Source organism: Caloenas nicobarica, chromosome 1, assembly GCF_036013445.1.
Source record: "Caloenas nicobarica isolate bCalNic1 chromosome 1, bCalNic1.hap1, whole genome shotgun sequence".
Classification (NCBI taxonomy): Eukaryota; Metazoa; Chordata; class Aves; order Columbiformes; family Columbidae; genus Caloenas; species Caloenas nicobarica.
Window position 1 is genome coordinate 87,244,117 of NC_088245.1, and position 25,018 is coordinate 87,269,134.

General features: G+C 47.6%; 2 protein-coding genes across 2 annotated transcripts; one reads left to right on the forward strand and one right to left on the reverse strand.

The window, feature by feature from the left end:
- LOC135984560 (solute carrier family 25 member 33-like) lies at positions 1–9,351 on the forward strand. The gene is made up of 7 exons (XM_065626965.1): positions 1–109; positions 5,481–5,657; positions 6,069–6,146; positions 6,467–6,567; positions 7,198–7,264; positions 7,463–7,746; positions 7,846–9,351. The coding sequence occupies exons 1-7, from the start codon at positions 69–71 to the stop codon at positions 8,043–8,045; spliced, it is 948 nt and encodes a 315-aa protein (XP_065483037.1). The 5' UTR covers positions 1–68; the 3' UTR covers positions 8,046–9,351.
- CLSTN3 (calsyntenin 3) lies at positions 9,340–24,893 on the reverse strand. The gene is made up of 18 exons (XM_065626964.1): positions 24,795–24,893; positions 22,016–22,138; positions 20,897–21,092; positions 20,203–20,411; positions 19,743–19,892; positions 18,917–19,102; positions 18,199–18,468; positions 17,809–17,921; positions 17,567–17,729; positions 16,426–16,482; positions 15,484–15,641; positions 15,153–15,301; positions 14,042–14,268; positions 12,797–12,967; positions 12,068–12,213; positions 11,812–11,947; positions 10,100–10,317; positions 9,340–10,024 (listed from the first exon to the last, which is right to left on the reverse strand). Exons 1-18 carry the CDS (start codon positions 24,877–24,879, stop codon positions 9,893–9,895), a joined length of 2,889 nt encoding a protein of 962 aa, XP_065483036.1. The 5' UTR covers positions 24,880–24,893; the 3' UTR covers positions 9,340–9,892.
- Positions 24,894–25,018: the final 125 nt, after the last annotated feature.

Below are 25,018 nucleotides of genomic sequence, written 5' to 3' on the forward strand. Positions count from 1 at the left end.
GGGCGGCGGGCGGGCCGGACGCCGGCCCGGGGGTGGTGGGGTCGGCAGGCGGCGCAGAGCGGCGGGCCATGCCGCAGCGCAGCACTTTGCTCCACTTGCTCGCCGGAGGGTGAGTATCCCCGCGCGGGGCGGCCGGGGTCCGCCGGCCTCTGCTCCGGGACACGTAGCCGGGGGGATCCCGAGCCTGCCCGTCCTCCTCTCCCGGGTCGGCGTGGGCCGCACGGCTACAGCGCCCTCTCCCCGAGGAGCTCCGAACCCGGCCTTTGCTCCGCCTGCTGCCAGGCCGGTGTCTCCCCGCCAGCTGCCGCCCTGGTTTGCGGGCGGCCTGCCCGCCCCTGAGGAGCGAGGCCTGCAGCGGCGGCCTGCCCCGGTGCTCCCTGCGGCCGGGCCTCGGGTCGCGGCCGCACTTTGTGCCGGGGACTGTGGGGCACACATCCTTTAGCAGCTGCCGGAGAGCTGGCGAAGGGGACACTGCCTTGCCCCACGGCCAGACGCCGCCTGTGCCCCATAATCCTCACCCGCGCCGGCTTTGCTGTGCCAGGTGCAAATGCAGGCGCGTTGGCGCGGTACGGCTGCTCACCGCCGCGGTGAACGTGTAGCTGTGCAGTTTGGGAAGAAGGGGAGCCTCCGTGTGAGACGTGGGGGACTTCACCTGGTGTGTTACCCGGTCTGAGTTTACCGGAGATGGCAGGCAAGGGAAGCAAGGTGCTGAGCGGGGGAATGAGAGGTGCCACAGGGCCTCTTCAGTGGAGCAAATGGTGGAGCATCCTTGTCTTTAGGGGAGCAGCCAACCTTCCATCATCGCATGGCTGAGATTCCTGCATGTCTTCTCTGGCTTTAAATAGTGTGGCTGACTGGTGGGTCGGGTGTTCAGAGCTGTGTCCCGGCAGTGCCTGTGAATTCGCAGTGTGCCCTTGAGCAAGTCCATTCCTGCACTGCATTTCACCCTTCCTGTCTTTAAGAAACATGTATAATTTAAGTCTCAAAACAATGAGTTTTAAGTTTATGATGCCCTAAACCAGAAGATATTGTGGTCCTCTGGGCTTTGCTGCGTAACTGCAGAACCCCCTTGTCCAGAGAGCCACCTAATCCCTTTCCAAATTCCACAAACCTGTTGGAGTCCATGTGGTAGTGAGGTCTGCATTATATTAGATGCAATAAAGTACATCATTTAATTGCCCTTAATTAGTAGATTTCCAATTTTCTGCAGCTAGTGCAGTTGTTGTGCTATGTTGATCTTTGCTTATTATATGTACTTACCCTCTCTGTTACCACTGTTATTTTATATGTTGTTCTCTTTTATTAATTTATTCTTTGAACTATATAGTCGCTGCATCTTAGCCTTTTTTTAATATATTTTTTCATATTTCTTAGCTTTCTTCTTAAGCTTTTCCTCACCTTCATTTTCCACTTTGGCTCCTGAAAAACTATGAGAGTTTGGCTAGTGACAGGAGTGTTGCTAGTGGGAGCTTTGGCAGTCTGTATCCAGTCCTCACCCATTAAGCAGTAATCCTTGAATTACAATTAATTAAAACCCAGGAGATAAGATGTACAAGAGATGAATAAGAAGTTCCGATTATTTCTGCAGTATATAGTTAATATTATTGTTTCACCTAATTAAACAGATCTCAATGATGAAGGAACAGTTGTTTGCTTGATATGTTCTAGTACAAGAACTGGGGATCATCAAATGAAACTTGTGAGAGGTTTGTTCCAAACTAATGCAAGAACATAGCTTTTAACACAGTGTGCAGTTAAACTGTGGGACTCCTGGCCACAGGATATTAAGAAATACAAGGTTTTTTATTAGTTCAGAAAGCATTTTAAAAAGATTAATGAAAAAGAAAGTGTTGAAACCTACTAAATGCAATGCAACGTTTCTGGCTGCTGAAGTCCCCGAGCTGAAATTTGCAGGAAGCTGGGAGAGTGTTCTGGAGACTAATATTTCTCTTGCTTTTCTGTAGGTGATCTTTATTTACCTGTGTCCTAGGCAGAATCCTGGTTTAACTGCAGATTTGTCTGACCTAGCCTTGCTATTCTTAAATGATGATTTTGAAGCCATCTCAATTTTTGGCTAGCCTGAGTAAGGGCTAAAATGTGAATTACTGGTAAACCTTGTCACCTCTGTGCATGTTCTCACACCCTTTTCAGATCATTAAAAAAATGTTAATGGTGTTTTTTGTATTTCTCTCAACTAATCCTCTTTTTCTGCCGTCTCAAACTTTCCGGTTTTTCTTTTGAAATAGTAAGATCTTTTTGCCGCTGCTTTGCTCTGGGAGTACATATTGTACTGGTTGTCAGCTGCTGTTCTTCATGATATTTTGCAGGAATTGCTTTTGTTCCTGCTTCTAGAGTAATGACTTCAGGGTTTTTGTTTTGTTAAACCAGTCTGCTTAAGCCCAGCATAAGGACCCTTGGTGACTGCTCAGTTCCATGTGTTTTTTCATTGTTTGCTCAGTACTGAGCAGCTTTGCTCAGTACTGTGACAACCTTTGTCACCAATGGATTTTATCAAGAGTAAAACGTTACCTTCTGCCTGTTGGTGGAAAGATGAAAAATTGTTAGGTCTGGTCTATAAGTGATTTTCCTAGACTCTTACTGGACCACTGCTGTTTGATTCTTTACTGACAACTGGTTTCAGGGCAGGGAAAGAGTGGGGGTTATTTTTTTTTCCTTCTTTTTGAGATTTTGTGGTCTGATTTTAATCCATTTAGCATCTATGCTGTAGACAGAGTGCTAAGGCTGTAAGTGTGTTTTTGTGAGATATCAAGCTCACTTTTTGCAAAACGGATGTATGTTACATCTTTGTAGAATCCAGCATTTATTTTCATTCCATTTAAAAAAAATAATATATATAGCCCCCCCCCCCCGCATTGATTAGTACAAAGTGTTTTTTAAGTTTATAGTGATCTGATGCCATAATTCTCTTCTGGCATGAATCTCAGGCCATATAACTTTATAACCTTAGCAGCATAAATGATTACAAATACAGTGGTTTTTAAAATCCTGTTAGGATTTTAGGACTCTTCCACAGGCCCCTAACATTTCTTGAGCATTTAAATCTGTAGGTATGAAGTCTCTTCAATCAGCTATTTTTAATATCCATGGCCATGGATTTTTTGTGCCTGCTGATTTTAAAATGTTAGTTCTAACTAGATTTTGTTCAATTTTGCCTTCATTAGTATTGGAATGAAAAATATTTCATCTCATCATGCATAATTTTCCATTTCTCCTCATACAGAAGCATTTTTGAGACCTACCTTTCATATATTGTGAGCAGCTATATCATCATGTACTGTGTGATAAGACATCATAGTTGAGATTTCTTCTAGTTTTGAACAACTGGTACACTTTATTTCCTTAGCTTTGTTTAGTCACTGTTCTCTGCTCCCTGAAAAATCCTCCTTAGTCTTGCCATTGAACCATAGTGGCTCAGAGGTCCCCCCTCACCTCGGACTCTCTTACTTTGATTAAATGACCACCATGCTAAGGAGTAGCAATTTCTTTAACTCTTACTATTGCTTTTTAAATTATTTTCTATTATCTATACATAGCAGTATCTTGAGAAACTTTAACGCAGGAAATTTTTATATCTACTGGAGGCATGGGTTCAAATTTGTATCCTGGCCATGCTCAGGTGGGGACTTCTTGAAGGAATGAGATATTATGAACGTATTACATAAAGTTGTGCCCAAGCAATGGCTTCTCTAAATGTTGTCCTGTTGTAGTGTTACCTCAGCTTTTAGATAAGAAGTTGACACTGCTCTATTCAGACTTCTTAAACGTCTTGATCTGTCACCACTGTACTCAATTTTCTCCTGAACTGGAAACTATACTTCTGGTCGAGAAAACAACAGGCCTGTAAGTCTGGAGCCTGTATCAGGCAAATTAGTAGAAACTATGGTAAAGAACAGGAACATTAGACCCCTGAATTAATATGGTCTACGTGGGAAGAATCAGCATGACTTGTAAAAGGAGGCCCTGCTTCATGTGACTCCTGGATTGCTATGTGGGCTGTTTTGGTGTCTGTGTTTGATGAGCTTGTTCATGCAGAGAACCTGAGCCAAGACGTTTACTGCTTTGTTTTTTGTTGTCTTCTGAGCCTGAGCTAAGTTCTTTGGTTGTGCTTTACCTAATCCCAGACTTCCACTACTCATCATATCTCCTGAGGGAAATTGCTGCTGATCAGCTGCTCTGCAAGTCATCACCACTGCATATATATGCAAAGGACTTGACAAAGCAGCATGAGTGTAATGGAGCAGCGTAACTAGTTGCTACTTGCTGGTATCATTAGCTGCATAACCTTCTAGCTGCCAGATCTTAAGCTCTTGGACTTCGTTGCAATAGGCATCCAGGCATCCTTTTTTTTTTTTTTTTTAAACCCGAACCTGCAGGCAATAGTAAATGAAGCCCTAGGAGCAAAGGCTGTGAGTGCAATATATGTGTGCACTGAGCTGTATAGACTTCTTCAAAATAATTCTTCAGAAATCTGGCCTTTTGCTGTCCTGTACTATCATATGTAATTCTATTGATGTACTTGATTGTCCTCTGGTATCTTGTAGTGCTTTGGTAGGTTTTTCTGTCTTTGGAGCAGAGCGAGCTTTTTTTAAGCCTCCATCTCTTGTGAAATGAAGTGAGCTTGGCTGTACCAAATATGAAAAACTCTCCATTCATCAAAGCCTCTTGCATCGTTGTTCCATGCAAATTCGTCTCAAAACAGTCTTTCAGGTACTGAGCATCCTCTAGAATAACAGAGTTGTGAGTCCAAGGATCTGAAGGGCGGAAGCTGAGAACCAAACGTATTGGTTCTGACTTGTCCCTGAGTGGCAGAAAGGGAAAACAGAGATACATGTCCTTTCAGCATTACTGAGATGTGACTAGGCTGATTGACGGTGATGGTTCCTGAGTTCCAAAAATAGCCTCTGTCTGCTGAAGGTCAGGGTCTGCTTTTATTAAGCAATGCAAGCTGGGGGTGAGCCTGACTGTTGGTAGAAAATACAGATCTTGCTTACAGAGCCTTGCAAATGTGGGTTATGGGTTGAAGACACAGGCAGGCTGAGGAGTGGGAGAATTTTGTGCTGCCCCTCTCTGAGCCAGTGCTGCTGTGGGGAGATGTGAGGGTACAGTGCCTGGTGATCTTAGCAGAAGGCATTGCAGCAAGGTTGGGCAGCAGAAATGTTTGCTCTGGGAAATTCTGAATTCAAAGATCAGCAGCTTTGAGCTGAGGGACTGCTGAGTCCCCATGGACTTGGGACTGTTTGTCTCAAATATTGAGTGAGATTTCAGAGTGAGGCTATCAGAAAAAGTCACAAGCAAAGCCATTATTACATTAATCAGTGTCAGAGCAGGAGGCCATGTGTGACGCAGGTTTGGGGACCTAATCTCCTGTCCTAGAGGGGAGAGGTTGTGGACGAGCAAGATCAGAATTACTGCCCTGTTCCTGCACAGGGCTCATTCTTATATGTTCCGTTATGCCCTAGATGTGGTGGTACAGCTGGAGCCATCCTGACTTGTCCCCTGGAAGTGGTGAAGACACGTCTGCAGTCATCCCAAGTGACACTGCGGCCTTTATTCCTCTCGGAGATACACCTGCCAGGGATGAGTGTGAGGCTGATGAACCCCACCCCACCGTCTCCTGGAATGCTCAAGTTGATGAGGTGAGTAGGGTAGGGCAGTGTGCATGTTAGCACCACCGAGGTGAAGGCTTGGCCATCAGGTAGAGAGAGAGAGGGAAGTAGCATTTGAGATGAGGCTCTGGAAACCACAAGTGCGGTAGGAAGTTTTATCAGAGCACAGGTACGTCTGCTTCTTAGTTGAAGTTGATCTGTGCTTTGAACTCTTAAGTCTGCAAGGCAGCTTTTGGGACTGCAAGAAATTTCTCAGCTAGTGGTTTGATCGACCCAGAGTGATGGTGTCAGCAAGATAAGGAAGAAATTAGTGAAGGAGAGAGAAGGGCAGAAAAAGGATAACACGGGATGTGACGAGATGATGCTACAAGAAGTACCAAAGAACAGGATAGCCCCCAGCTTAGTTATTCTGCTGCTTTCTCTGTTTATTTCCTTCTGTAGGGCCATCCTTGAGAAGGAAGGCATGCGATCCCTGTTCCGAGGTCTGGGTCCAAACCTTGTTGGGGTTGCACCTTCCCGGTGAGTACTGCTCCCTGAGGATAGCTCATGCCATACACTTTTTAAAGGACCTCCATGGCAGCTATTGCTCCACGTTTTGAAAGCAGTCTGAGCCATGTGCTCATTGCGCCACAGGGCTCCCTCACACAGACATTTTCTGGACTTTCTGATCATAGTTGTAAGGTAAGATGATTGCTGTGGGCCTAGTATAGATGGTGTCTGATGTCACATTGGACAAACCTGTGCTGGGAGTAAGAAAATTGGAGTGAGACCCCCACGGCAGTGCCATCTCTGCTCCTCATAGATGAGCTGTAACCTCTTCTGTATTTTTTTCCAACCAGGGCTATATATTTTGCTGTCTATTCTGGTGTTAAGGAGAGGCTTAATGCTGTCCTTGTACCAGAGTCCAAGAAAGTACACATGCTATCAGCAGCCTGTGCAGGTGAGCCTCTTCTGTCTCAAATCAGAGCCAAGGGGTCTTTCTATAAGTGTAAATGGGTTTAATTCCTTCTCCATTGCTGCTCCCATCAGTCCTGCTCTCTCTTCTGCAGTTTTCTCCCTCTACACCTGGAGCAGTGAGTTCCTTGGGTAACCAAAACATTTTCTCACTCTTCATTCTTCTTAGGCTCATCTCTTCAAGTCATGGATCTAGTCTTTAGCCCTTCAGCTGCTACCAGGAAGAGTTCCATTCATCTGTGAAAGGGAGAAGGCAGTGTGTAATTTAGACCACTCACAGAATGATTTCTCTGGATATATCCCAGTTCTCTAACAAAATCTTTCACTCCTGCAAGTTTAGCCCATTGTTTCCTGCCTCTTTGTAACACCAGAGCCTGTAGTAGGGTTGGAGGCAGAGGAGCTAATTACCACCAGACAAAGGCTGGAATGTGGGAGGAGGAGAATCAAATAGTCTGCCTTAAATGTCTCTTCTCCCATGGGAGCTCAAGGTCATTCTCAAATTGCAAATGCCTGCTGCTTGCCAAGCAGAATTGGGAGAGCTGATAGATCAGCACCTCCTCACAAAGTGTCAGTGTGATCCTGGTGCTCATGGCTGTCTTCCTGTTCTGTTCTCCAGGCATTACCTCTTCCACACTCACCAACCCTATCTGGTTAGTGAAAACCAGGATGCAGCTGGAAGCCAGGTAAGGCAGGCTAGCAGTGCAGAGCCACTTTATGTCAGATCAGGACTAGTTTGAGTGTGGGGTTGGGCAGGGGTCTGTGACTTGCCATCAGAATGTAGGTCTTCAGGGCATGCTGGGGAAGAGTTGTACATTGTGTTTACAAAGGCATTTTAGGTCAGTGGAGCAGTATGCCATTCTAACCCTCCTTGCTTTTTCCAGGGTGAAGGGGGAGATGACCAGCAATGCACTCCAGTGTGCCATGCGTGTGTACCATACTGAAGGCCTTCGTGGATTTTACCGTGGTATCACTGCCTCCTATGCTGGAGTGTCGGAGACCATCATACACTTCGTCATCTATGAAGCATTGAAACAGCAGCTGAGAAACAGCCATCATTCCCTTTCCCCACCACTCACACTTTCACCAAACAGCCATGATTTCTTTGGACTAATGGGAGCTGCTGCTGTCTCCAAAGCATGTGCTTCATGCATCGCATATCCACATGGTGAGTGAGTCTGCTCTCTTTGCTTCTTTTCCCCTCGGTGGGAGATGCCATGCCTGTAGCATCAATCTGCTAATGTCACTTCCCTTTTTGTCTCTCCAGAGGTCATTCGGACACGGTTGCGAGAAGAAGGGTCACGATACCGTTCCTTTATACAGACTCTGCAGCTTGTGGTCCATGAAGAGGGACCCTTGGCTTTATACCGAGGGCTCCTGGCTCACTTAATCCGCCAGATCCCAAACACAGCTATCATGATGGCTACCTATGAGCTCATCATACATTTGGCCTCTTCCACCTTGTGAGCATGCTGTAGCAGCTGGCTGAGGCTGCTGTAGAGATACAGGGACTTCATGGTCCTGAGACTCAGTCCTTTTCCTTGCTCTGGGAGGCGGTGCTTTTCATAGCATATCAGAACTGGGTCAGGCATAGCATTCTTGGGACATAAGACTATTTTGTGCAGTTTTTTGCTCCAATGTGCAAAATGTTGCCTTTCTTCTTTCTGGAGACTTGAATTATTCTGGTGCTTCAAGGTGTCAGGGCACTGGTTTGACAGTGCCTGCTGTAAGTTCTTGTATGAAACAAGGGCATGGAATTTACTGGGAAGGAGATAAAGGAGAAAGCATAAGAGTATCTTAGACAGCCTTAGCATGTTCACTTCTTTTGCACCCAGTAACAAGCATATGTGGGTACAGTTGGACATGAAGACAGGCTAGAGCAGATAGAACTGCAGCAAGCAGAGATCCCATGCTGAGACCTTTCATGCCTTCAGAGGGGCTCTTACACTCTCACTTGCTGTGCTACCTTCCTGCCCGTAAGGAGGATTCCTCAGCCTTGGCTACCAGCAAATGTCCTGTGGCAGAATCTTCCTTTGGGTCCTTAACATGTTGCAGCCTTTGCCCCAAGATGTGTCAGGCAGCTGACAGCCTCCTTTCGTCTTGGAGGGTCTGACTAATCAGACCAAGTATATCAAGGGAAGAAGCACAACCTGCTATGAAGCACTACATGAACAACTCATGCTACTGGGCTCATAGGCCTGTTGTTTTTCCATCCCTTCCATTTCTAACAGAAAGAGGAGGACACTGCCTTCCCTCAGAAGTACTGAGGCTGTTCTGCTATTATACAAGCTGGACCCCCTGATGTGAAAAGTACTGTTTTATGCTGGTAAAGAAGGCAGATCAGGTGAAGAGATGGGTGAATCTGAGGATGTGGCCTGTTTCTGTTGATGATACACTAAGTGTATGGAAAGAGCCTTATTTTTTTCTGTAATCAAGAATTCAGTTTGCTGTGTTACACTTGCCTGTGACAGGCTGGTAGGCCTTCTCTTCCTGTGTGGGTTCCTAGCCCTGTGTCCTGGGGCTACATTGTGTTTACGAAGAGTATTTTTACTCTTAAAAAAGGGGGGGGGGGGTAGGGTGAGGGTGTTGTGTTTTTCTTGTTCCAACACATATACTAAAAAGCCCTTGAGATGAGGCAGTGATTTCAGTAAATACATGCTCTGGACAATCTCCAGTCTCACATTACAGGCTACACTGGCTGTTTCTCTGCTTGTAGTGAAAAACTACAGAAGCCCTGAACATTTTATTTTAAATCCATTTATTTTAAAATCCACTTTGTTTCCTCATCCTTCTTACCTTCATTCATTTAGTTTAGGCGTATCGACAATTTTACAAAGCGACACAAGCTGCAGTGGTTTTTTTCATGAAACGAGAATAAACCTCAAACAACAACATTGAAAAAATATACAATATATATATATATAGTACCTGGGGAGGGGTTGTGAGAGACCCCACTCTGAGCCCTATGCCTGGCTCCTCTTTCCAAATTTCAGTTCTTTCCAAGTCCCTCCTTCCTCATCATAGTTTGAACTGTGCCACTGTCATGTGCAAGTGCCCTAACACATGTTTCTAGAGAGCCACATGGGGGGGTCAATAATGTGGGGAGTGTCCACAATGAGAATGACAGAAGATGAAAGAACATGGGAGGCAGAGATGACAAATGAGGGAGGAGCGCATGTGTACACAGTGGGGGAAGGAAGAAGTTCAAAGTAAGACAACTCCTCCTTCCAGCCATATGTTTTGGGGGGATCCATTGGACTGGTGTTTTAAAGCTCCTAGCAGCGGTGAGAGCCATCACTTTTGCTGATGATGTGTCAGTCATCCACATCGTTGTTGTCTGGGGAGTCGGGTGTCTCCGAGTCGGTGCTGTCATCTTCATCCTCCATGCTCTCACTAGCTCTGCCCTTGGCGCTTTCTGTTGCCCTCTCCTGGCAGCTCTGGTAGGACTGGGAAGGTGAGACACAGGTTAAGGAGAAGGATCTGGCAACCTAGCTGCCTGCCCAGCCTCAGCCACTCCTCACCTCCATGGGGTTGACGATGATGGTGAGGGCTGAGTCATCCCAGAACATGTCGCCCTCTTTGCCTCCAGTGCTTGTGTGCCCCTCTTCAGCAGCCCTAGGGACCTCTTGTTCCACGCCCCGCTGGTGCAAGGAGTGGATGCGCAAGATGCCAAGGATCACCATGAGTGCCAGGAAGCCCACACACACCACAATGATGACAGTGGCAGCACTGGGGACCACTTTGGAGAAAGAAAATGAGGTGTGGTTAGAGTCTGTCACCAAAACATGCATCTCCAACCTGACCTTCAGGAACTGGGGTTTCTGGGCAGAGCTTGGGTTTTTGGTTTAGGCAGGATCTTGTCCTGACTTTTCTGCTCCCTTGGGCACAGGCAGTTCCTGCCTTCAGCTGCTGTATCTTTGCATGAAGCCTGCATGGTTTTCTAGGAAGCCTAGGTCCTGGCGTCCTCTGATGTCGGCCTGGCTTGTAGACTGCACATCTTCATCTACAGAAGTCACCAGAATATGTTGCACAGCAGCCGTTTGTATTCCCCTCTTAGAAAGGAGAAATGTGTGCTGGGGAGAGCCTCTAAGGGCGCAAGGATTTTTAGAGGGTGTAATTTCTGTGCAAGCAGTAGAGATAGAAGGAAGCCAAGAGGAATCTGCTTCACACGTGGGACAGAGGTGAGGACTATAATAGCCTTCTATTTAGTGCCATGGTCAGAGCCTGGCTTCTCCATAGAAGAAAACTTTAATTTCATCTAAGACTCTGATTTCATCTAAGACTCTGAGCCAAGCTCCCACCGCTTTGTTCTAGGCCTGCAGGCTTTGACTCCCCAGATAACCCCCTTCTCTGCAAAATCTAGGCCCTCCATGGATTTATTCTAGGTGGTTCTGTACAAAAGGGACAACTTTTCTGCTACAGTCGGCAAGAGCTGGGAAAGGGAGTGGCAAAGACTGGTCTTTGGTGCTCTCCCAGAATATACATGGGTTGTCCCCGCTGTGGCCTAGTGCCATCTGCAGGACCAGACCAGCCTGGGATCAGCTGCAGCAGGAAACTGCAGCAAAAACAAGCACCAGAGGTGCTTTCCATGCTCCCTACAACATGGGGCCAAAACCAACACAGGGACCTCTGTAACAGTCCTGGAGCTTTCACAGCTTAGGAGGAGCCAGCTGGACTGTAGTCATGCTTGTAGCACAAGGCCTGCCAGGACAAACCAATAAATCTAGTTTAGCTTTCAGGCTTCTCTCTCCTGTTTTGGGGTGCCATCTCCTGTATTTTTCTGCCTTGTGGACCACCACCTAGTTCCATCACCTTTTTTTTTTTTTTTTTTCAGACCAGTGGCAGACTTGATACTCCTTTCCCTCCTGCTGCTGAAGCTTCTCTCTGAAATTACATTACCCAAGCGTGCATAGTGCCTTTGCAAGGTGCACAAATGAAATCGTAACAGCTTACAGTTGTTCTTTTTAGACCTTCTTGGGTGTAGATTTCAGACTGCTTCTACATCAAGAAAACAACACACCAAAAGAGAAATATTGTTGCACCAAGGTCTAAACCACAACTTGACAGAGACTGCAGTCCATTTGATAATGCTAAGTGGGACAGGACAGTATAGTGGGAACTTGATAAAATGGGTATAGGGAGCCTGAAATGAATCCTCTGCCTGTTCTACCAGTATGTCAGAAAATCAGCATCCTGACCTAAAGGAATAAACCCAAAAGATAGCGTTACATACTTGGGTTGCTATGGGTGCTTGCCAAACTGTGCCCAGATAGCTCTGGCAGTAAATGATGGCCTCGGTGCACGAACTGCTGGGAACTCAGAATGTGGTTAGGATGAGCAGCATGGTTCATGTTGTGGAGGACATTCATCTGCAGAAAGACCAGAGCGAGAAAGACTCAACCGTGTGTTCATGGTACATTCTACATTGTGTGTATTCACATCCACCATGGAGGCACAAGCACCTATATATGCAGGTATTGATCATGTACCTCAACAGTGAACTCATTGCTGGAGTAGCGTCCATTCATCTCAGTGCAGGACAGATGAAACTTTCTTTCATAAAGAGCAGCGCCATGGTTGATGTGGTACGAGACCTGGCGTAGTATTTCCTCATAAACTGCAATGCTCTCCACACCTGAGACAAGAAGAGAGAACTGGTGTGGGGTGAGGAGGCTCCTGCTTCAAAGTCATCTGGAATCGTAACCCTGTAGCAACTAGCAGCTATACAGGAATCCAAGGCAATTCTGGGTTCATTAGTTTTAGGACATGAGCAGAGATGGAGCTGGTTGCAAAGGACCTGATGAAATCCCTGCTTGCTAAAATAAGTGAAAGGGTAAGAAGGATGAAGAGCAACAGCCCTGTTAAGTTCTGGAGAGTACAATAGCGTTGTACCAGTTGAACCTATGGGATATGCTGTCCTCCAGTCATGTCATGCAAAATGGTGCTGGCACATGGGAACACGTGACCCCAAGGAATAAGTCAAGGAAGAGTAATACAAGCCTGGGTGAGGGCTCAGACACCATGCCCCAGTACTGTGCGCCAGAGGAGGAAGTGGCCCCAAGGAAGTGGCCTGGGACTTCCAAAAGCCAGGAGTTCAGCAAATGGTTAAATCTCAGAGTCTCATGGAGTACACCCACACATCAGGTTAAGTGCTGCTCCCAGCAATGCCTGACAGGCAGTGAGAGAAGCATAATTAGACAGCCAAGGAGAGGACGTACCTGTGATAGTCAGGTAGGCAGAGGTGTTAACAAGCTCCAGACCCCGCTGCTGCAGCAGTGCCCCATCAAGGAGCAGATACTCCCTCTCTGGGTCCAAGTCATCTCCTACCAATGAGATCTCGCAGCCATCAAGGTTGTGCACAATCTCATCTGACATTCGCGTGTCTGTCACTGAGGTGCAAGCAGAAAGAAGACAGGGCCAGAAAGTCAGCCATCCGTGAAAGCAGGGGTTACTCAGAGTGGTACCAACTTACTTAAAAGTGCTCACATCATATGGAATAACTTCTTTCTCTGGCTAGCACTGACCTTGAGTAAAATCACTGTCAACCTAATTACTTGTTGAAGGAGTCCCCCTGATTCTAATGACATTATTTATGCACATAATAAAGTCACTTTATTTTGGAACAACGTAATATTATCAGAGTGGATCATGGTAACACATCTTGGCTGTAAGGACTCTGTTGACAGTGTGCAAATTAGGAACAACTCTATCACACATTCCCAGACCCTGAGTGCTTTTGAAAGCTTTTCCCTGTCTCAAGACTGCTGGTTAGAATGGTTGAGATCTTATCTTCTTTAAAATGGCAACCACATTCAATGACTAACTACTTTCAGCAAGGCTAAGACCAACCTGCTCTAAGTCAAGAAACTCATCATTGTATGAGGAACAGCAAAGTTGCTAAATTAAAAACTATGTGCAAAAAATACCATTAACAGAAGAGTTACAAAAGAAGTGAAAGTACATGTTGAGCATAGAGTGCAGAGAAATAATCTGAGGCTGATGGAGAGAAATTAAGGGACAAGATATTACAGGGTGTGAGGAAACTGACTGGGGAATTCACAGGAATAAGTGATGCAGGAAGAGATGAGAGGGGGTGAGAAATAAGGAAAGCAGGAGAGAAGGAAGCAGGAGACTGAGCAAGTGCAGGAGTGGAGAGGTACCAGGCAGGACATCCATCCAGTGCTGGATTCAATAAAGGGAAATGTAGGTAAAATGTAAAAGGGATTAGGAATGAGCAGCCTGGGAAAGGAGGAGAGAGTGAAGCAAAGGAACTGCGTGGATAGAAAAAGTACAGGGAGGAGCAGAAAAGGATAAGAACCGATTAGCCTACATATTGACTGACAATGTGCCTTGCTTCTATATTTGTAAATTCTCTCCTATTTGGAGTGTAATGAGGGGCTCTACTTCCTCTGCAGGACAGCAACTCTTGTAGGTCTTCCCAGTTTGTCTCTTATACCACTCACCGGTACCATGCCAGTTCTCATCCTTCTTGGCCTCCACCTGGTGAGAAATAGAGCAGGAGATCTGGAGGTTGGGGAAGAGGGGGACCCCATCAGGAGCCTCAAAGTCTAATGCAGGATGAACAAAGTGGGCATTGCCACTCAAAAGGATCTGGGGGGCATCAGGCTGTAGCACCACAACATAACCTTCCACATCAGGAATGGAGACACAGGACTCTTCACTGAAACACCTGAAGGAGAGCAGTAGAAAGCATCAGTTGGCCCAAGCTTCCACCAGCAATATTGTAAAAGAACACCTGCTGCCCATTACTGCCAGTGAAAGGAATATCCTTTTTCTGGTAGTCTTCTTCAAGCTTCCCTATAGCCTGCTGTGCAAGACAGAGAGGTGTGGTAGGAATGACATCACTGGGTTTCAGGTGACTTGGTTACACCCACACACCACAGAGAAAATTAAAGCCAGCCCACATACCTGGAACATCATGAGTGAAGGCACAAGTTCTACTGCCTGCATAGACTCCAGGACCCAGGGTTACAGTATCCATTTGGATATTGGATACTCTAATACTTATTTTCAGGAAGACTTTTACCCATTTGAAGACCATCAATTAGAATTAAAACACATGGTGAAGCAGTGATATTTTAGTCAAAAGAGAGGTAACCCTCTTGTTGAACTTATCCGGGTAACAGGCAGGACATCCATCCTTGCTGCTTTGTCCACTCAGAATCACAGAATCACAGAATGTTAGGGATTGGAAGGGACCTCGAAAGACCGCTCCACTCCCTTAATCATCTTTGTGGCCCCGCGCTGGACTCTCTCCAGCAGTTCCCTGTCCTTCTTGAACTGAGGGGCCCAGAACGGGACACAATATTCCAGATGAGGTCTCACCAGGGCAGAGTAGAGGGGGAGGAGAACCTCTCTCGACCTACTAACCACCCCCCTTCTAATACAGCCCAGGATGCCATTGGCCTTCTTGGCCACAAGGGCACAGTGCTGGCTCATGGTCATCCTGCTGTCCACCAGGACCACCAGGTCCCTTTCCCCTACACTGCTCTCTAACAGGTCGTTCCCCAACTTATACTGGAACCTGGGGTTGTTCCTGCCCAGATCACTCACTTGACAGTAGTCTTGAGTCTGAGTGGCCGGACTCCAGGGGTAGCAAAGCGCAGTGAATTCATGTAAGCCACATGCTGGATTGCATGGTTGAAGGTTTCCACATCATCACCTTCCAAGGTAAGCAGGGACTGAGAGGGGTTCACATGAACCTGCAGGTGGAGGAGAAGAAAATACTCAGGGTTCCTTGGCAAACACCAAGAGTCCACGCTAAGGGACACACAAAGGAGAAAAGTGGGGAGTTGTTTCAGGTGGGGGAGCAGGCAAAGTCCTGGGATGCAAGGCTGGGGGGGAAAGTGGAGGAGACCCATGCAAGCTCGGCAGATGGGCATACCTTCATCCCTTTGCCAAGACTGTCGAAGTCACTGTAATCAAGCCCCTCACGGCAGGCATACAGGCATTCAATAACCTCCCGGCTCTCCAAGCTACCAGGGCGCACAGTGAAGCCAGCCAAGTAACCATGGAAGTAGTGGTGTATCAACAGAGGATCTCCTGAGAGAAACATGGGTGGTGGACGGTGTGAGAGACATGGCAAGGAAGAGGGCAAAAACAACAAAAGCAACAGTGTGAGGGACATACAGATGTTAAGGGAGGTAGAGAGAGACAGAGGGGTGCATGGGGCATGGAAAAGCCAAGACAACAAAAGCAACAGCGAGGCAACAGTGAGGTTAGGGGAGGTAGAGAGAGACAGAGGCGTGCATAGAACACAGAAACGCAAAGACAACAAGAAGGTGGGGGATCCTGATGTAAGGAGATGACAATTTTTTGAATTCCAGATGGAGGAAAGTGAGAAAAACAGACCGACAGAAAGACTAGGGAAGTGAATGGTGGGTAGCATAGAGAAGTTTCTGCCCAACTGCTGAATGCCAGATGGAAACAATCTCTTGTCCCTTTCTCGCTTTGCTTATTGTGAGGGCTTTTAAAAGAAACTATATGTTCCACAGGTAGTTAGGGATGAGGTGACATCTCCTGATGTCTCTAATGGCTATTGTGTTCTTTAGAGACCAGCTTTAATGATCAGGCATGAGGACTCTTTCTCCACATGAAAAGCATACTCTATCTCTCAAAGCAGGCTGTAGTACTCCTGTCAGCCTTTTCATGCTCCATAGATGTCAAGGTATCAAGGACCAAACTGCCAAATAAGGGTTTTCTTTCCCAAGATGGTGGAAGGTGGCAGGACAGGGTTGGGGGAGCTGTATGAGGAAAGCACCATGCAAGAAGTGATAGTCATGCATGGTGAAGAGGGGAAGAGAACTATACTCTTTCTTTTCCCTACCTTGTACAGCATCAGTGGAGTTCTCATTTCCTTTGACTTTCTCTTTGTTTTTCTCCTCTGCAAAAGAAGAAAATTCAGACAAGCAATAAGGCATTGGAAGAGGGTAGTTACAGGGTCAGGCAAGGATCTACACAAGGGCCTGTATTGGCCAGTCCAAAAGAACAGCTCTGTAGTCATATGCCAAGCAATGCACCCTTCAGCCCTAGAGACAGCACATCACAGATGAAAGAGGGCAGAGTTCCCCTCGTGAAGGGATGGTGAGACTGTACTGAGTAACTGATACAAGGGAAAAAGCATAGGGGATTTTTTGTCCTTTCCCAATGATTTGGGAATTAATCGATTCTCATTTATGGAACATGGTCATAGCCATGTTTGCAACAAGCCATGTTCTCAACATCCCTTTGAAACTCAGATGGTTCCAGGAAGGTGTTCCAAGCTGATTAATATTTGTTGGTTGCAAAAAGTTGATAGAGGGGCACAGAGCTGTGGGAAGATCCCTGACCTGCGAGAAGCAGTACTAAATATTTGATCTTGCTAGAAATTTCTGCTGGACTGAAGGCAAGCAGCAGGCAAATTCCTTTAGTTCTGTCCTGCTTCAGTCTTGGAGGGCAACTGAGAGACCTGGGAAATGCAGTCTTACATCTCCACAGAACGGGCTTTAATCTCGTAGTGGCTTAACTATGTTCCTAACCTTATCTTTGCCCTCCAACCCAATTCCTCTACAGAATGACTTGTGACTTCTTCATATAGAGCCTTAGGACACAGAAATCCCCATCAATACAACCAGCAATACAAATAGTACTGCCTACTCTAGTGAAAAGTTTTGATAGAAACACCAATGCCTGAATGAGGTACAGTTTCAACTTTCCTCTGCCTGAAAGCTTATTATCCATTGCATATTCTACTGCTGTTGTCCATGAAGCTGCCAATGACACTTGCCCCGGAGCTATTATTACTGTGGCCTGCTGGCTTGGTCCATAAGGAAGGAAGAAGCCACACTGGCTTTGGTGCCAAGGAGGCAAGATGGCTGCAACGTGTTTTGCATCGTTTATTGTTGGGCAGTGTTTCACCTCTTCTGGATCTCCCTCCACTCTCTTGTTTCCCATATGGGATGAGCTTGGTTCAGGGAGCGGGCACTCACCAGTCCAGCAGGCTCCAATCATGAGCAAGGGTTCCTGCCGTGGGGGGTGAATGAGGCCATTGTCATGGATGAGGGCAGGGTCATAAGAGACACCATCCACGTAGAGCGTGACAGTGGGGAACTCCAGGTTAAGGGCATAATGGTGCCATTCATCATCGCAGACCTACATCAGACAGCAGAGGAAGAGATCAGCAAAAAGCAGAAGGAGAAGGGACATGGGGAAGACGCAAACGCTTCCTCACCTGCTCAAGCTTCCAGAGAAATTTCACAGGCCTTGCACTTTCCAGCAATGGCCAGTAGAGGAAAGCAATCCGGCAGCCATGCACAGCCAGAGAGTAATGTGAGTAGCCATCCTCTGCCAGGGACAAGTACAGGGAGTTAGGTATCATACCTTGGAGCAGTCTCACTAGCCAGAGCCCAGAAGCACACACTAGCCTGCACGACTGGCACTCTACACTGACTGCTCACAGTGGGCTTGGCTGCTCCCAGAAAAAGTGACACCTGAAGAAGCTGTGTTCCCCTGCCCAGGTCCCGCTCAGGAACACAAGAGATTTCCCCCTACAGGGACGATCCCTTCTAACAAGTTAGAGGCAGTGGGCAGAACTGTCCCCACCCCAGGAAAAGTGTCTCACCATTCTGCACTGTGCTGCAGATCACTGTCTCCTCTTCCCGCCTGCCTTTGCCAGGGACCACGGCATGCTTCATCCATACAGACAGGGTGAAGTGGTCACTCAGCCTCTCATGGGCATTGGGCCCATTCACCACAGGCACCTGGGCAGCCTGGCTGCCATTGAACCAGTAGATGAGGCTGCTGTCCTGGCTGTAGTGCACCGAGAGCCGTGCGGTCCAGTTCACTGTGGGGCTAGGTACTGGCAGCAGGTCAATCTCTCCTGAAGCAGCACCTACGGAGAAGGGAAGGAGTCAGGGATGTCAGCATGGGAAAATAAGGAGCCTGAGAACTGGGGAACAGATGAGAGGGTGCTAGAGCACAGGCAGAGGAGGAGTTGCCTATAGGCCTTCCCCTGCCTGGAGAAAGCTGGTGACTCTTCCATCTGTGCTGAGGCAAGTCCCACAGGCTTTGCATACTGCGTCATTGAACAGAAACCTCTGGCTTCCCAGCAAGGAAAGCATGAGGAGACCCTTATAAATATGGGCAGGGTGCTCACTGCCCCTCAACGCAGCATGAGAGCTACGTGTCCTCCCGGCCCCACTGACCACAGCAGATGCGAGGAATGTGTCCCCCAGCATCTCTGCTGTGTGAGGCACAGAGCTACCACTGTGAACCCCTCTAGGAGAAGGGGCAGGGTGCTGTGGCACAGCTGCCCTTGGCGCAGGAAAGAATCAGTTCACCACAGAGTTTGCGTAGTGACTTCTCGGAGTAGTTATCCCGGTCACAGCCCTTGGCCACATGGTTTGTCTGCAGCTCCACCGTGGCTTGGATGTTCCATAGAGGCTCATCGCAGGTCTCCAGGTGAATGCTGGGGAAGAGTGCAAGGCTGCCTGCACCTGGGATGTACTCAATCCTCTTGTTCCAGCCTAATGAAGAAGAATGAAAGAGAAGGGTTAGGTCCAGCCAAGGACCCAAGGCCAGAACATCTGGCACACACACAGGTGGCATCTATTTACTCGCCCAGAACCAGAGATTTTTGGTCCTTTCCATGTTGGAAAGACTTTATGCAGCTGGCATCAGTGCAAGGGAAGACTTCCTAGAAGCAGAGAGTCCAAATTCTCAACTTCTACAGCTAGTACCAGTGTAGCATCACTCCTCGGATTGTCAGTCTCTCTTATCAGGCAGAACAGACATTTAGCTGTGTTGATTTTCCCTTATTTCTATTGACTAAGGTGAACCCACAGGCATATAACACCTCTGAAAAGCCAAATATTCTCAAGATAAACAGCCCCAAAACCAATGTACATTGAATACAGTCTATGAGCCTTCTCAAGTGCATAGCAGTTCACAGTAATCCAAGGAAGGATTTTCCAATGTTAGAACTGTCTTTCAGTGGCTTTGCAACTGACTTATCCCCTTAGATGGGACTGATGGGTTGGTGCCAGAACTGAACCATATATTCAGGCATACAAATTTATATGTGTATATACAAACACAATGAGTAGGACTGAGTAGTAGTTCAGCAAAAGCAAAGAGAAGACATAACTGTATTTGGAAGTTTCATACCCTGCCAGCTGGGCTTGCAGGTGGGTTTCACCTGGATCTCCACTTGAGCATCATCAGAAGCCCGCTTCTTTCCACAGTCATAGGCTGTCACTGTGAATTTGTAGAGACGATCTCCACTGTACTGCAGCTTCTCTGTGTTCTCGATGTTACCTGGTTAGCAAAACAAAGAGCTCAAGGGAGAGGAACAACAGTCTCCTCAAAGATGTTCCTTCTAGAAATCACTCTTATTTTTGATCAACTACAAAAACAACCAAAAAGAGATTGAGTTCCACCGGCAGTGCCACTCTATAACAAGCTACAGCATCCCACAAAATGGCTGCTGGACCTCTGCACCAGGAGAGAAAGATCAGCAGTGCTAGAAAATTAATACAGCACAGCTCTGCCAGCAAATGGGACTGGCAGAGAGGGAGAAAAGCAGGAAAAGGGGAGTGACGTGCTCATGCTAGGTGCGGATTCTTACCATCATTGTCAATCAGAAAGGGAATATTGGGGGTCAGGATCTCGTAGTAGCAGATTTGGCTGTACTGTGGTGAGCAGTCTCCATCAATAGCCTCCACACGTAAGATGCGGTCATACAGCTTTCCCTCAGTCACTGCCACACGATACAACTTTTCCACAAAGACGGGAGCAAACTCATTCACATCATTTACTCGGACATGCACTGTGGCCCTGATGCAGAGAGACATCAGTAAGAACTGATTGGCTGATTAGGAGCCATACACCACCTAAATTTCAATGTAAGTCCCACCCCTGAAGTGCACCAGTCTGATTTCCAGCCATCAAAAGCAGGGATAAGGAAAGAGACCTTGGTTTCAATGCAGCAATGTTGGCACACAGGAGCTTAGACAATGGTTTCCCACTCCAGAGAAAGAGCAAAAGGAATGACCATGTAATCTGGACCTCCTGCCTATATGCAGCAACATAGAACACCACCCTTAGACACAACTGTCAAGCAGCCCTCATTTCTAGTGTATTCAGTCATGTCACTCAGTCAGTGAACATTTCTCTTTGGGTCTTATCAACATGTTGAGTTATAGTATAAAGGCTAGAGGAAAATACTTCTGCCTAAAGGAAGCATTCCCACAGCAATTTTCATTTGCGTTTCTGTGACAGATCACATTCAGTAACATGCAGCAATGACTGCATGGACTTACTTGTGTGATTTCTTGGTATTTGCTCCATCAGGTCCCTCTCCACAGTCATAAGCCTGGATGGTGAATGTATGCTCCTTATGTGCTTCACAATCCACCAGTTCCTTGGCCCGGATCAGCCCCTCACCTGTAGCTTTGTCCAGGATCACAGCTTCAAAAGGTACCCCTGCCCCATGGATCCTGAAGCCACAGATTTCACCTAGTACCCACAAAGGCAGAGAGAAAGGGGAAAAGAAAAGGAATGAGGAGAGTGCATTATGCTCCCTTTGTCACATTTTCTTCTTTTCTAACTTACAATCATCTCTCTCCCTCATTATCACCTCTCATTTTGAGCAATTTTTGTTTCCCTAGGAGTTCCCCCTGCCACGTCTTACAGCCATTAATGGTGTAGCTTGCCCTCTACTGGAGACCACTCCCACGGCAAGGAGTCTTGACCAGCATCAAGAAAGATTAGACGTTACAAGGCTCAAGCTAGATTTATTAGTGCTACACAGCCACAGGACTGAGGAAGCACCTTATTTCTCATTGGCATCTCTCAGGGAGGTAAAATAGGCCTTATATTGTAGATAGACAGCCAAAGCATGAAGAACCATGATGTCTCATCCACCCATGCATGCAGGATGTGCACAGCACCGCAGGGCACTGTCAAAAGGGTCACCTAAATCCTAAAGTTCAGCTCACAGCGACAACTTTTCTTCTCCCAAAGCTGAGGGAGGATGCGTGAAGAAGCTCTGGGCATGGTGTAAGCAAGCACCAAGAATACAATCCTTGTAAAGCCTCGTCTGTAGTTTCAGGGATTCGTGCTTACTACTAAGGGATGTAGCACTGCCAACCAAGTGTGCCCTTCCAGCTTCCTCCAGTGCTCATAGACACAGAGCTGTGCATGTGATCTTTAGAAATAGCAGAACTGCGTCAAAAAGTAGCTGGCTCCACCCTCAGTTTCTCTCCCTACGGGGAAGCTCACAGCATCCTAAATCAAGCTGTGCCCAAATTACCTGCAGACTTCACTAGGGATCTCCTCCAGAACAAGGAATCCAGCACAGGGATGAATGTCATCCTGTCTCTGCCTCTTCGTAAGTCTCCCCCTGCCTCCCACCCTTCCCAGAGCTGCTGCCCACCTACCTGCATAGCGCAGTGGAGCATCTTTGTCCAGTGCAAATAGCGGTGGGTTGAGCAGGACTGTGTTGTCATTCTCCATGATGATGCCCTGATACTCAGCTTCAATCCAGGGTTTGTGCTTGTTTGCTGAGGTGGATTTGGGGCAAGAGATGGAGCACAGGTATGTGTTAGCCGCCAACGACAGATTCAGTAGGAAAAGAGCAGAATATCATCCAGTGGCAGGTAACAACCATCCCTCCCCACCTTCTTCTCTGTAAATAATGAAGTCTGAAATAGGCTGGGAGGAAGAAGTTACCTTTCTTTAGTTCTACTCTACATGGGTCTTGGGAGACCTCATCAGAAACAATGTGTTCCTTCTGGTCTCCTCATTACTTTTGTATTGGAAAAGTGTGGAGAGGCATCTGGGTGCCCAGGAAAGCTGAAGCAGTTAAAAAAAAAATGAAATCAAGAGGCAGAAGTAGCCTGATTCTGGAGACAGATTCCAAATGCTAAATCCTTTAGCTCACTGAAGCTGTAATTAAAGGATGCAGGATACATTTTCTCTTGGGGTGTCCTCAGGGGACAAGTCTTGCATGTAGCCATCATCACTTATGCCTCGCATCCTCTGGACTAAGGCCCAGGATCTACGCATATGTACCCAGCCACACCTTCAGTCAGTCATCCTACGTGTGTAATAACCTACTCTGAGAGTCCTTCGCTTCTTCCTTCCCCACTCCATGGTGAGCACCATATTCCCTTGGCCCCTCCTTGCTAATCCTGATAGCTGGAGCCCAGCCAGGCTTGGCATGGAGGCAGCAGCCAGCAGGAGGCTCTGAAAAATGTCACAGGCCCAGAAATAGCAAATTAATCTTCATCACACAGGCTCTGGGGCAGGGAAAGGGAGAAATAAAGGGGTGGGGGGGAGGGAGAGGGAGGGGAGAGAGAAGAAAAATCACTACAAATTAAAAACCCCTCCCCCATGCCCACTCCCTGCCAAATGGGCCTCAGAGATTATATTACATAGCCTAGTTACAACCACCATTCCCAGATAATCCCCCACTCTCTCACCCCCTCGAGACAAATATTTATTACAACCAAGCAACATTTTGAGCACAGCATGGCTCAGAGCTGGTGGGAAGTAGGATACAGAGCCTTTCCCCTCAAGGGCACTGTTTCCAATATGTGAATTCATCCTCTGCAGCACAGTATCCTCTAAAACCATACCAGCATGGCATGACGTGTTGACTCAAAAGGGACAGTATCCTTTACAACCAAGCACTTCACCAAACTGGGGCCAGGGGATGCTGCTGGAGCCAGGTGGTGGGCCAGCATACAGGACAACAGGTCAGAGTGGGGATGCACCAGCAGGGCAGAACGGGCAGACCCAGCCAGGTATAGCCACAAAGAGTGTGGGCTGGCATCTCTCCTTCACTGTATTGATTAACATCATAAAGCATTGCGTAGGAAATACGGAGAAATATCCATCCTGCTCAGTATGCAGGTGGAATCCTTCCTGTGTGCAAGAGCCCATGTTTCACCCCACTCCTCCACTGCCCCCACCAGATTCCACTCTGTGATGGCTTCTAGCCTGTGCACCACAGCACCAAGGTGGGAATACGTAGCTACAAATGCCAAATGTGCCCTGTTGCTGGGGTAACAAGCTGGTGGTAGAGAGATAAATCCTTCACTGCATCCACCTGCAACTTGGAAATCACCAATCTGATTTCTCAGGAAATTAGTTCCTGGAGATGCAAAAAACATTTTGGGAATATTTTTAGGATAAAGAGTCTTACCAGCTTCAAGAAAGCTCCTGTAAATATAAAATAATTTGCCAAAAGTGGGTAAATGTTTCAGAGTGTAAATTTGCAAAGGAGAGAGAAAATCCAGAGCATAAGGAACCTTGCCTCACCACTGGGCCCCTAAGCACCAGAGCAGAACAAATAAATGCCCCTGCCAGTGTCGGCATACACACAGCACTGCGTTGCATCCACTTTGTAGCCTGACCTCGTCCAAAGCACTGAAGGCACCCTAAAGTGTCACATTCCCTGATGACCCCTGAGTCCCTCGCATGTTTTCAGATTCTCCCACCCTGTCAGATTATTGACACACTGACTCCCCTCGGCTGAATTTCTCATGCCTGCCTCTACAGACACAGACCTAGAAATCTACATCTTTCTCCATCGCTCTACATGTTCAAAGAACATCTGCATTCAGAACGTTGCAGCTGTAGCATTAGGGGGTTTTTTAATATATTTAGCACATAAAATGCTGTTTTATACAAGCAACCTGCATAGTTAACATATAACTGTACAATAATTCCTATTGACAGATCGTAGATGGATGAACTAGAATTGGAAGATGGAGATAGAGGACGTGTGTTGGAGACTACAAGGGTCTCAGCAAGCTAAACGAATGGAAGGAATACTAAATCCACACAGCGATAACTGAAACAAAAGCAAGACAAGTGGGTGGAAAGGAGAAAACGCGAGTGGAATGCTAGAAGGAGAGGAAAGAATGGAGAAAAAAGCAGCGGCAGGAGACAGAGAAAGTAAAGAGAGGGGATGGGATGAGGGCGCCCGAGGGGGCAAAGAAAGCCGGGGCCGCCGGGGACTGCGGAGACTCCCCGACAAAAACGTGTCAGCCGAAGGCGACGGGCAGCGCGGAGCCGCACCGCCACCGCGGGGGCGGATGGATGAGCCAACGTGCCCCTCATCCCCGTCGCGGGGGGCAGTCGGAGGGTCGCAGCGGGACGCCCCGCCGCAGCCGCTGCCCGGGACGGTGCCCGCGGCGCTCCGCCGCTCACCTTTGTTGGAGGCGCTGCCGGGCAGCGCGGCGCAGAGGCAGAGGAGAGGGAGGAGGACGGCGACGCGGGGCCGAGGGTCGCCCATCGCGGCGGCGGGTCCCAGCCCGCCCGGAACTACCGGACAGCGGCGGGCGCGGCCCGGCCCGGCCCGGCCCAGCCCACGCCCTCGCTCCCGCGGCGGCGGCGGCGCGCAGGGACGGCGCGGAACCTCCGCGAGCCCCGCT

Bases quoted from the DNA above. Each gene is read 5' to 3' on its own strand.
- LOC135984560 (XM_065626965.1), top strand. From the start codon at position 69: ATGCCGCAGCGCAGCACTTTGCTCCACTTGCTCGCCGGAGG. The intron at 110-5,480 runs GTGAGTATCCCC...GTTATGCCCTAG, and splicing joins CTCCACTTGCTCGCCGGAGG to ATGTGGTGGTACAGCTGGAG. The intron at 5,658-6,068 runs GTGAGTAGGGTA...TTCCTTCTGTAG, and splicing joins GGAATGCTCAAGTTGATGAG to GGCCATCCTTGAGAAGGAAG.
- CLSTN3 (XM_065626964.1), bottom strand. From the start codon at position 24,879: ATGGGCGACCCTCGGCCCCGCGTCGCCGTCCTCCTCCCTCTCCTCTGC. The intron at 18,469-18,916 runs GTGAACTGATTC...CCTTCTCCGTAG, and splicing joins GTCACTACGCAAACTCTGTG to GTGCTGCTTCAGGAGAGATT. The intron at 15,302-15,483 runs GTATGCCCATCT...CTCCACCTGCAG, and splicing joins GTCTTGGCAAAGGGATGAAG to GTTCATGTGAACCCCTCTCA.